Here is a 12,152-nt window from a genome sequence, read left to right on the forward strand (position 1 = left end):
ATGAAAAGTTTGGCTAACATCCAATTAAAATGATGTGAGTCTAGAGGGACAATAACACAATTTCACACGCCTGCCATTTGCTTGTTTTATGATAACATATTATGACAGAGCTGCCTCATAATGAAACAGGCAGCTTGCAAAGTTAGCTTTCTAATACGGTTGTTTGTTAAATAGAAAATGACAGACTCGACCAATTCGTATACGAGTGAGTACGAGGTAGGCTATAGCTAAACCCAGTGATGTGTAGGTTTAGGGGCGGAGTCAGGTGTAGGCCATTCGTACGAATTCATACGAATTGGGAAACTCGTAAAATATGTACGATTTAGCAAAAATCGTTCGAATTCGTACGAGTGAGGTCGTATATTCGTACGAATTAGCCACCTCGTAAAATACGTACGAACTGCCCTGACGTGAGATCGGGTTGGACTTTTACACCGGCCTTCATGCATATTTCCTGGCCCTGCACAGCACTGCACATTGTGTATACCTCTCTTATCATGAAGCTCAAATGTGCTGATTATCTGGATCAGATGTGTTAGATAAGGGCGACAGAAAACCTAACCAAACCAAATACCAACCCGAAACTAACAAGAACCTCAAACTAATTAATAGTCCATTACGTTGTTTTTCAGAGACAAAAAGACGCACATATAGGCTACATAGAAATATATTTTTGAAATTGTATTATCATAGCCTACATCATGAAGGTTTTTATGCAACTTCGTGATGTATGATAAAATTTGCTATATGGGCTATATCATCATCATCATTGTGACATAATTATGGAGATTTAACTCTTGTTATGTCTGAGGGCAGAAAGCCATAATTCTTTCTATTTATGCACTCAAGGCACATTCATTACAATATTTTTGAATAGGCCTACTATTGAAAACTGTAACACTCTGTCCTGCAAATGTGTAGGCTATTATATGCCATAATATGGCATTACAAGTACATACTTGGATTGAAATATTATGTAAAAAAAACTAACAGCACCATGATCTCGTCGTCTTTGAAACAGTAAATTTAGCCGCCTTTACCTTGAGTGAACCACTCCAACGTGTGAAACGTTTCTAAATTGATATACGAGAATTTCTACTTTGGATCACGTGTCTTAGAGCGAGTTAGTGGTGGGATATAACGTGTCATCTCGCCTTCCCAATTTTTTTCTTCTGTTCGGATCCAAAGCATTCATTTTGATCTACCGGAGCACTGAAGGGAATAATGTTTAACTCTTTCAATCTAGGTAACTTCTGCTCCCAGTCTTGTAAACAACGGACTTCCGAGTTTGGAGAGCGGGCAGACTGCGCCACAAAACTCTTCCTCCCCAGAACCTTTTACGCCCCAGAATATTCTACCCTTTCTTCGCTTTTACCACAAGCCCAGTCACGGCAAATCACATATTCGTATTCCACTAACTTCACGCAAGTTCCGCCAGTCAGGGATTTATCATATGAGTTGAATCAGTCGGGTAAGTGGCACCACAGGGGGAACTATTCCTCTTATGCGGAGGAGGACAGAGATTGCCTTCCGCCGTCAGCCACCATGACGGAAAAGTGGATGAAAAACGAAAATGTCTACAGTCACCACCATTATCACCCGGGTATTAACCATTCCAGCACTGGCTTTTACTCCAGCACTGGAAAGACCAACGTTTTTTCGCAAAGTTTTGGTCGTTTTTTGGACTGTTCCAATAGCGGATTGGAAGATAACTGTTTGCAGAAAGGCAGCTCTGGAAAGCCTGAGTCTTCAGTCCTCGTCAGTGCTGGAGATGTAGAGAAAGAGCATGAGAAAAACAGAACCTCGGGTTCTTTTCAAACCTCGTCGGGGACAAAAAACGACAACCAAACCAAATTCGGTTAGTATGTGTTCGTCGCTGTAAAATGTTGGCTAGAGCGGTGTTTTGTATTAGATTTTATGTGGAGTTTTATAAGCATTCAAGGGGTTTTATTATGACCTGGCTACAGCTTTTTCTGTGAGCGGGAAGAATTTTTACAATGGGAAAGGTCTTTGAAAAAACACCATGTTTCACACAATGTGTTAGTCTGTCAAATTGTGCGAGGAAGCAATGGTGACAAATAGTAACTTTGATCATGAACTTGTATCGAACGTTTTAAGGGATGTTAGTAAAAAGCAATTGAGCAGAACTTTGCTTTTAGCATCTGAGAAGAGGAAAGCCGCTGTAAATAAAACCCACCACAGCAAAAACCTAATTCTATAATTTAGCAGAAAGTTTAATGCGTTTTTGAAAATAACTTTATTCTGAGAAATGCATTAAAGGGAAAACAAACCTGTTACTTCGCAATAGTGTATCATTTTGAATAGCCTAGACTGTATAGACTAGATCGTTCTCTCCATTTATTCTATTATTGTTTATTTAATTGTGGCACGTGACATAAAATGCACTGCCAAAGTTATGTTTTAATATTTTACATGTTTGTTGTTGGGTTTTTTTTTTTTTTTTTTTTTTTTATGGGAGGAAAGGTTAATTAGTAACAAATAGATTTCCTAGGCTGTTACTAATATTGTTGTTTTTCATTATTAAAGTTGCTGGTAGTGATACATCCATAATGAAATAAAGCCAATAATTGATCATTTGATAATAGCATTGCTGTGGCAGTTTTTGACCTCTCTCTTTCTTGTTTAATCGCTAGCTACCCCACGAGTGAGGAAGAAGCGATGTCCATACACCAAGTTTCAGATCCGAGAACTGGAGCGAGAATTCTTCTTTAATGTTTACATCAATAAAGAGAAACGGCTTCAGCTCTCCAGAATGTTAAACCTCACTGACCGACAGGTCAAGATTTGGTTCCAGAACAGACGGATGAAAGAAAAGAAGTTAAGCCGAATTCACCTGCAATATTTTTCTGGAAACCCCCTATTGTGAACTGTAAACTTTTCTTCGAGGGACAAAAAGTATGTGACTTTTGAAAGGAAACGGAACCGATCTTTGTGTATAGTTGTGAATAGAGTGAATGTTTCTCCGAGATATGCTGTGCAAATACAAACAAACATTTGCGTCAACTCGGAGACAATGAAAAAGCATGTTTCGTTATGCTGTATGTTTCAATGCAACAGTAGGCTACTTAACCTCTATAAAGCTGTTGTAATTATTATCATTACTGCCTCTGCTTCAACAAGCTGCTGAAAATACCAACGCAGTGTTAAAAATCTCTTCGCACCATTTTATTGTTTGCGTTCATATGCCGTGAAGAAGCAAAAATGAATACGATTGGACGTGCATAAATATAAAAAAAAAACGAAAATAAATCATCTCCAATACTCGCATAATGTTCAAACTCGCCTATAATGTTTAAAAAATCCAGTAAATCAGATATGAATATGAATGACTAAGAATGTTGTTTTTCGGTCAAGTCAAGGTAAGAATAGGCTACATTTTGTAATTTAACGTTTTACTTAAAAGAAAAAAGAAAAAAGAAAAAAAAAACGTTATGTTTTAATCATCTAATGTCATAATGCTTTAAAAAAACACTTATTTTGATGTGTTGACATAAATTACATATAAAGTACTTTATTAGGCCTATATATAGCCTGTTAGGCTTATTTGATTTACATTTGAAGTGAACAAATAGGCTACTGAGGTTAATATGTACTGAACTGCAACTTCATCAAATGCGTAATTACAAACATGTTTAAATACGTGACATAAAGCATCAATATGAATGGCATTAATGTAGCCTATATCTTAGTTTAACAATAGCATTTTCAGTACATTTGACAGTACACTTTAACCATATTTAAAATACAATATAATTATTAATTTACTTTTAAAGTAATTAAAATAGTATATATTTATAGTCAACTAATTGCATATCAATTTAAATTACATTTTAATCCAATTGTAAATAACCTCCGATTAAGTGTGCGAAAACATTACATGAAATTAGCACTTGTACTTGTATTCTTTTAAAGTACAGTAGTCAACATTTGAAGTGGTTAAAAAAAGTTCATCAAAGTTGTCCTAAGTCAAGAACGGGTATTGTTCAATATGTATAACTTTGATGAAATGTGTTTATCCACTTCAAAACGCGATTGTTCCTTCAACCGAGAATCTTTCTGCTGTCAGAAAGTGAAGGCACAATTGATATCTGTAGCTGTAGTGCTTTCACAACATTTTATACATATAAATATGTAAGAACATGTCAAGTCGGTGTTTAAACTAAGAGGTCTAAAAACATGTTAATTTTTTTTTGTTACGAAAAAAAGTCTGCTCCTAACACATAAAAATCTACTTTTTTACTGATTAACCCTCTATGGTACGCAATATGATATCAGTGAGGAAAAAATTGTTTGGTATGGTTTTCCTGCTTAAAAATGGACACTATAACAATATCAATAAACATTATCATATTTTTTTAAATTTATTTATTAATTAAAAGTTTGTTGCCTCAAGGCAACATTGTACCACAATGGACAAATTTAAACATTTGACATTTTCATGAAGAAAAAATGTATATATTTATTGAAAACATTAATTTCTTTAACTAAACACTTGAACAAACATATTTGTCAAGTTTTTAATGAATTACACATTTCATATTTAATAAAAAGTAACATTTATTATCCGACTGTTGCCCTCAGGCAACATTGTACCATCGTGGAACGCAATAACTACAAACCATCATATCATCAAGTTATCATATCAAAACATTACAATCGGTGTTGTTTCAAGGTTAAAACATTAATAATCACCATAACCTTATCCTAATATGAACCTCATCCTAACTCTGCTGTCTCTCCGGTAGAGGAGCCAGGCCTCAACAACAGCAAGATCAAACATGTGGAAGACCTCCCTGGCCGACCTAATGACCAGTGTGGGGTCAGAGGGGGCCTGACCCCCCCCCCCAGGGGCCTGACAGGAGCCCCCCGATTATCCGAGACCCCCAGAAGTAGCGCCACCTTCATCCTCAGTTTGGCGCCACTCGCCCCTGTCCCACTAACCCACTATTTGTCCGATTGCCCACTATAGTGGCCAAATGTCCCGTCGACCCCCGCTGACCAATCACAAGCCATGCCCCCGTCTCACGGACCCACTATTTGTCCGATTACCCACAATAGTGGCCAAATATCTCCTCGACCCCTGCTGACCACTTACAAGCTACGCCCCCATCCCACGAACCAACTATTTGTCCGATTACCCACTATAGTGTCCAAATGTCCCGCTGACCCCCCTGACCGGTCCCAAGCCACGCCCCCGTCCCACGAACCAACTATTTGTCCGATTGCCCACTATAGTGGCCAAATGTCATGTTGACCCCCCTGACCGGTCCCAAGCCACGCCCCCGTCCCATGAACCCACTATTTGTCCGATTGCCACTATAGTGGCCAAATGTCCCTTTGACCCCCCTGACCAGTCCCAAGCCACGCCTCTGTCCCACGAACCAACTATTTGTCCGATTGCCCATAGTGGCCAAATGTCATGTTAACCCCCCTGACCGGTCCCTAGCCATGCCCCCGTCCCACAAACGCACTATTTGTCCGATTACCCACTATAGTGGCCAAATATCCCATTGACCCCCCTGACCGGTCCCAAGCCACGCCCCCGTCCCACGAACCAACTATTTTTCCGATTGCCCACTATAGTGGCCAAATGTCCCGTTGACCCCCCGACCGGTCCCAAGCCATGCCCCCGTCCCACGAACCCGCTATTTGTCCGATTACCCACTATAGTGGCCAAATAACCAGTCGGCCCCCGCTGACCACTCACAAGCCACGCCCTCGTCCCACGAACCCACTATTTGTCCGATTTCCCACAATAGTGGCCAAATGTCCCGTCGAACCATGCTGAGTTTTCAGTTTGCAAAAATGCAAATACATTTAGATAATTCAAACTTCTTTCCTTACAAATAAAATATACTTTCAAGTATTCAAACCTAGTATGCCTGGTATGGCCTTATGTGATTCCATTATGGTACAATGTTGCCTCGAGGCAACATGCAGTTTTATGTAATTTCCTATTAAATATTTGATGATATATAATGTAAAGTTTTTGAAAATACTTCTTTACTTACCAATGAAGGTGACTCAGATTTTTTGTAACTGATTATCTGGACAGAAATTAGTGAAAAATGCCCTTTTCAGTGGAGAAATATGGAGCCATGTGACATGTGCACGTGTGCTGAAAGAGGGATCAAAATGGACCCCTGTGGGTCATGTGACCACTCTTATGCATTTTCAACGGTTAGTATTTGAGTTCCCCTCCCCTTAGAGAGCATTGACCAATTAAATTTTATTAAGCTTTTATTATAAAAAGCTAAAATAGACTATGTTGCCTGGAGGCAACACCGTACCATAGAGGGTTAAAGGCGCTGCTTTCAATTAAACAAACATTTTGTTTTATCATTTAACCCCATAAGCACTGGTTACTATTTAATTTTCTTTAAAAAGAAAATGAGCACGGTAGGCGTTATGGATAATAAATAATTAATCAAGATTAATGAATAATGTTTTGATAATAATGCATTAAACAATCTGTTTAAGGAGGTCAAACATTGTCTACCTTTAAAAAGCGCAGGTATATCTGAGGGAATTCTGCTATGACGTGTCTGGATAAGGAGAACATGAGGGCGGTTCTCAACGTTGCTGGGTTTTTTTTTTTTTTTTTTTTGGTTTGTTTTGTCTTTCAAAATAATCGATTAAAGATTGATTGAATTGAATTGATTAACTGTTTAATTTTAGGCTAATATAAAATGAACATTTTGCTTCGCTCTATAAATTAATGGAACGACTTAATAATAAAACAATTTTGTTGCTTATCTAAACGGGGGTGCATTTCCCGAAAGCATCGTAAGCCAACTATAGTTTTCATTTACATTTATGCATTTGGCAGACGCTTTTATCCAAAGCGACTTACATTGCATCAGTTTATCAGTTTGTTATTCATGTGAAAAAAACTAACCCCCAAATAAAAATAACTATTATTATTTTTAATAGGAGCATAAGGGACGCTCAGAGGGTTCGGTTAGCACTAAGTGAAAATGTGGGTTCTTAATCAAGTACTCACAGGAACAACAAACATGCACCAGTCCATATTGTGCAAAAAAACAAACAAACAAAAAAAAAACAAGTAGGCTATCTCCACCTGTATACATATAGACTGGACTGTCCCCTGATATTTGTTCAGGCATATCTTGACTTGTCTAGGCTTGTTCAAGCATTAATAAAGATATATATGTTGTTGGACTTTCATACATAGCTGCTCCCAAATGTTGCTCAGGACATTTGAACCTGGTAGAAAGTCCTTCCTAAGTGGAAGGATTGGTGTTGTCATCATCCAAGTTTGGGAAGAGGGATTGACCAAACCACAGGTCTAACATAAGTCCGATCTTGAACCTGAACTGCAACTGTATTACTTATACGTCCATGCAGGTCCAGGGAAGGTATGGGTCACCTTACCCACTGGCCAGAGGGCTTGTGGGTCCATGATGAGCACTGGTCAACCCTGAGCTTGTTGTTGTCCTTTTGCCATTTTTGTCTTTCATGGAAATTTGGCAGATAGGGATTAATAGATCTATAAGTATTTGGTTAGGCCTACGTCTCCTGGTTCCCAAAAGATTGCTGGAGTCATACATTACTTATAGGAGAGAAGAGTCATGGTGATCCATGAGCAGAATGCTGGGTGTGATTGGGTCTGGGTCTGTAATATCCGATGATACGCTTGACATTCACAATGCCCTCCACCTCAATGAGAACAGTGTGGAGGACAGTTTCAGGGACTTGTCTGTTCCTTTACAATGACTTTCAAGGCTTGTTTCACTGACTTTACTCTTCTCTCCCAAATACCACCAAAATGTGGAGGAATAAATCTGAAAAAGATTTTATGTTCAGCTAATTGATCTTTTATCAAGGTGCCATTGCTTTATAGGCCTCTTTAATCTCTGTTCCCTCCAACAAATTTGGTACCACTATCAGAGAAGAGCTGGAAAGGCTTCCCTCTTCTAGCTATAAAATCTCCAGAGACATCAAGAAGGCATAAGTGTGGAGACTCTCAAGCAGATCCAGATGGAGGCATCAGGTGATCATACTTGAAGACTATTTCCCCATCTCTTTTTAGTTCATTGTCCTATTTTTACAGTAAATGGGCCAAAACAGTCCATTCCAGTGGAATATAAGGGGGTCTTGTAAAAACGAACTGGTGGGAGATCTGCCATCATGGGGATGTTAGGTTGGGCACGCCACTTTTGACATTCAACACAGATGAGTTGATGTTTCTTCATGACTCTTAAAATCCAATAGTTGACGTCTGAGCTCTGCAAGGACTCTTTCTGGCCCTGGATGAAGGAGATTGGCATCATATTCATTGATAAGGATTTTAGTTAGTTGTTGATGAGGATTGAGAACTAGGGATGCATGGCATTCAGAATACGACAAGAAAGAATTCTGTAGAATACACCTTTGAATCCTTGCTCATAGCCACCCTGCCTTTCTCCTTACTGCCTTGTAAGCTCCTTTGAAAGCTTTTACACTCCTCGTCGAGGATGCATTTCCTTTCCTCGCTTCCTTCTCTCGCATCTGAGCTCCACCCCCTTAGGATGCGAGAGAAGGATGGACCGGAGTATCCTCCTCATGACTCCTCAGGATGCTAACAAACTGGGTGCTTCTCAATATCCCTCCTCGTTTCCTCGCTCCTCCGTCCTCCATCCGATGACCAGGAAACCGATCGAGCTCAGCCATCTTGAAGGACATCTCAATTCTCTAATTGAACCGTGAGGATGCGAGGATCGAGGAGTGAGGAGGCTTCCAGAGGAGTTATGAGCGAGGATGCACAGGTGTATCTATGCGGAAGTCTTTCTTGTCGATAAACTGTAAATTCTCCTCCCCCTTCACATCTGTTACAATCATTTTAATTTATACTTTACCTTTGCAGTTTAAATAAACCACACATCTTACATATTTCAACAGGGCATCTTGCTTTATTATTATTTATTATAAATTTCTTAAATAACCAAACTAAAACAACATAAGGACAGATCCTTTGAGCGCTGATGATGACGCTGTGAAGTGACGCTCGAGTGATCAAGTATTCCAATGTATAAATAAGCTTTCCAACAGTAGGAATATTTTATTTAAGAATAAGTCTTTGTTCTATAATCACGGGTTCAGAAATGGAATATTTCATGTTAGACAGCTCGTTTAATAACGAGTTTCTTTCAGAATATAATATACCGCTAACTCCCAAAGAGTTTGCCACATATGGATGTTATTCCATCTGGCATACTCATGCTTTTCAAAAATAATACTCTCTCTTTGGGTTCATTATCTTCTCCTGAACCTGCAACACACCTATTGGTGAGATATGTTTCACTGAAAAAAACTTATAAAGTAAGAGTTCTATACCTTGAAAACATTATTTCTGCCCCTCCTGCAATCTCATATTGGAATGGACTTTTTGATCATTTAAATTGGAAAAATATATGGTCCATACAACAAAGGTTTTTCCTCACAAACAAAGTAAAATAAATATATTTTAAATTAATTCATAATATTTACCCTGTCAAAAATGTCTTTAAAAGAAAAATTCAGATCTGATTTTGACACTAATTGCTCTTTCTGTCAGAATGACACTGAAACTCTTCTTCACTTTTGGTCGTGCAGTTATACTTTGCAACTTTGGAAAGATGTTAGTTGGTTTATCTCAAGCAATATCTTGCAAAATTTCTCTATGAATCCCATTCTCTATGAATCCCATAATTAGAGAATTGAGAGATGACTAAGTTCGATCTGTTTCCGGGTCACGGGCTGGAGGACATATGAGCGAGTATACGAGAAAGCACCAATTTGGGTGCTTCTCATTTCTAATTTGAGCATCCTTGTTTCCATTCCTCGCGTCTCCAGATTACTGGCTGGAGGACCGAGGAGCCAGCAAACGATATTACAATTAATTTAAAAAGATATAAATTACATATTAAAGCTAATGAAACATGTTTCAAGTGTAAATGAGTGTAAATTCGTTTTTCAATTCTCACCCTTCTTTTCTTTTTATTGCATTTAAAAGTAATAGCCTACAGTGTACTCTACTTGGGCGAAGAGATCTATAAATATACCGAATGTTTGAACGCAGTTCTTCATTAATCAGAGTTTGGGAAAAAAAGTGGAACATAGCACGAAGTGGAACGAATTGTTTCAGATATCATCCAGGTGGTCACAGAAAGTAAATATCATTAAAAAAAACGTCAGTATATGGACCCAATAGAGTGCCAGTCAGATTCATATTTTACCAGCATATTACAAAGAGCAGTCGCAACAATGATACGTTTTAATGTGAAGAGTAGGACGGGCTTGTTAAAAAAATAAAAAATAAATCTTTTTTTTCTCAGGAGCTCATTTCACATGGTGCACAAAGGCGCTTCGCCCCTCGAGAGGCTGCTACTCTGGGACCGTTTTATAATAATGGTTTAAAATGCGAGGACAGCAGAGTGATGGAATTAATATGTGGAAGTAGAAAAACAGGAGCTCGAGCCGTCGCGGCATGGATAAGGTAAGCCTACACTTTGGCACTAGGCTATGACTTAAAGGGATAGTTCACCCAAAAATGAAAATTCTGTCATCATTTACTCTCCCTCAAGTTGTTCCAAACCTGTATGACTTTCTTTCTTCTGCTGAACACAAAAGAAGACATTTTGAAGAAAGTCGGTAACCGACTGATGGACCCCATTGACTTCCATAGTAGGAAAAAAAAATAGCCTACTATGGATGTCAATGGGGACCAGCAACTGTTTAATTACCAACCTTCTTTAAAATAGATTATTTTGTGTTTAGCAGAAGAAAGGAAATAATACAGGTTTGGAACAACTTGAGGGAGAGTAAATGATGACAGAATTTTCATTTTTGGATGAACTATCCCTTTAAACAGCACGATTATGTTTTCATATTTCAGGAAATAGGTTACCGTAGATGTCGAATTTGTGCGGTCTGTTGTTTTAGATGTAGGCCTATTGTGGTCTCATGCTCATTGTCTTCAGAGAGCTTTCATATTTTTAATGGCGTTCATGTGTCTTTGAGTATTTTTTCCGTATGTCGTATTATTTGATTGGATATAGACATACATGCATATCCACCTCTAAATATATTAAAGGAACGGTTTGAAGTGTAGCTAGCCTGTTCAGCTGATGCGTGGTTTAGGTAGTTTTATGTTGTTGAGATTGACTTCCTGGCGACAAAAAGAAACTGTCTTCATTACGTCAGTTGGCCTTCATCAAGGCCGTGCATTTCCGCCAAGTTTTACCCTTCCTTCGGCTACACACACCTCAAATGGCATTGTAAATGAACCACCGCCGCCGGCTCTACAATAGCCTACACTATCATTTCTATCCTTTCAACATCTTCCTCGGTTTTATATGGTGGCCAGTAAAAAATTCTATGGCTTCCAGTGGGTGAATTGGGGATATAAACCCAGAGGTTGAAAGCAACGATCTCCCTGCTTTGTTGGTAGACATGACTTGATATTGTTGGCGAACATGGTGATTTCGTGGGGTGTTTCAAAATAAGTGTAGGCTACCTTGTTTCATATTTAATTGTTAGTTAATTGTGACAGTGTGTTTTGGAGGCCGCATGTTCAGTTTCATCATAGGCTATTAGCAATTTTTTTGTTTTCATTTGATAAGCAAACGACGTCCCGTGTAAAATGCACATAATCCTAATGTTGGACTCTATTTTAATAAAGTATTGTGCAACTGACAGTGTACCGAAAATAATTAAACCAATATGGCAAGGTAGGTACAATATTTTTTGTAAAACAAATTAAATGGATAAAAGACGTAGGCCTACCTTTCCTGTCGCAACATTTGTATCTAAAGTAAGTGCAATCTCTCATGAATCGGAATTATTCCTCAATGAAGTTAAAAAAGCTGTTCTGAAGCCTTTTTGTCACATATACAGGTTTTTAAATGCATATGTTCACCTATAGTTCTGTTTAGGTGTAGATATTGTGTATTTTTACAGATTAATGTATTTGTGCTTGCTTCGTTTTTAGCTCTAGGCGATAGATTAAAAACTGCATCTACAGAGCTACAATTGTAAGCCTTTTTTAAGATTTACCCAATTTAATTAGTAAAGTTCCACCAAATTGAATTGAGAGTAATCCTCATGTAATTTAATTGAATAATTGATTAAGGACTGTTCAACTCATTCAA

At 38.3% G+C, this 12,152-nt stretch overlaps 1 protein-coding gene across 2 annotated transcripts; it reads left to right on the forward strand.

Moving 5' to 3' along the window:
* Positions 1–1,129: 1,129 nt before the first annotated feature.
* On the forward strand, positions 1,130–10,394 carry hoxc11b (homeobox C11b). 2 transcript variants are annotated; one of them, XM_079858172.1, is made up of 3 exons: positions 1,130–1,858; positions 2,655–2,916; positions 10,338–10,394. In XM_079858172.1, the coding sequence occupies exons 1-2, from the start codon at positions 1,225–1,227 to the stop codon at positions 2,885–2,887; spliced, it is 867 nt and encodes a 288-aa protein (XP_079714298.1). In that variant the 5' UTR covers positions 1,130–1,224; the 3' UTR covers positions 2,888–2,916; positions 10,338–10,394. The 2 variants fall into 2 exon arrangements, with proteins under 2 accessions (XP_079714298.1, XP_079714297.1); XM_079858171.1 differs by lacking the exon at positions 10,338–10,394 and having other exon boundaries at positions 2,655–3,391.
* Positions 10,395–12,152: the final 1,758 nt, after the last annotated feature.

This window comes from Squalius cephalus (assembly GCF_949319135.1).
Source record: "Squalius cephalus genome assembly, chromosome: 22".
Classification (NCBI taxonomy): Eukaryota; Metazoa; Chordata; class Actinopteri; order Cypriniformes; family Leuciscidae; genus Squalius; species Squalius cephalus.

What these genes read in the sequence shown, in the direction of transcription:
- hoxc11b (XM_079858172.1), top strand. Translation starts at nt 1,225, where the DNA reads ATGTTTAACTCTTTCAATCTAGGTAACTTCTGCTCCCAGTCTTGTAAA. An exon ending in CGACAACCAAACCAAATTCG is followed by an intron (nt 1,859 to 2,654) that starts GTTAGTATGTGT and finishes TTTAATCGCTAG; the next exon opens with CTACCCCACGAGTGAGGAAG.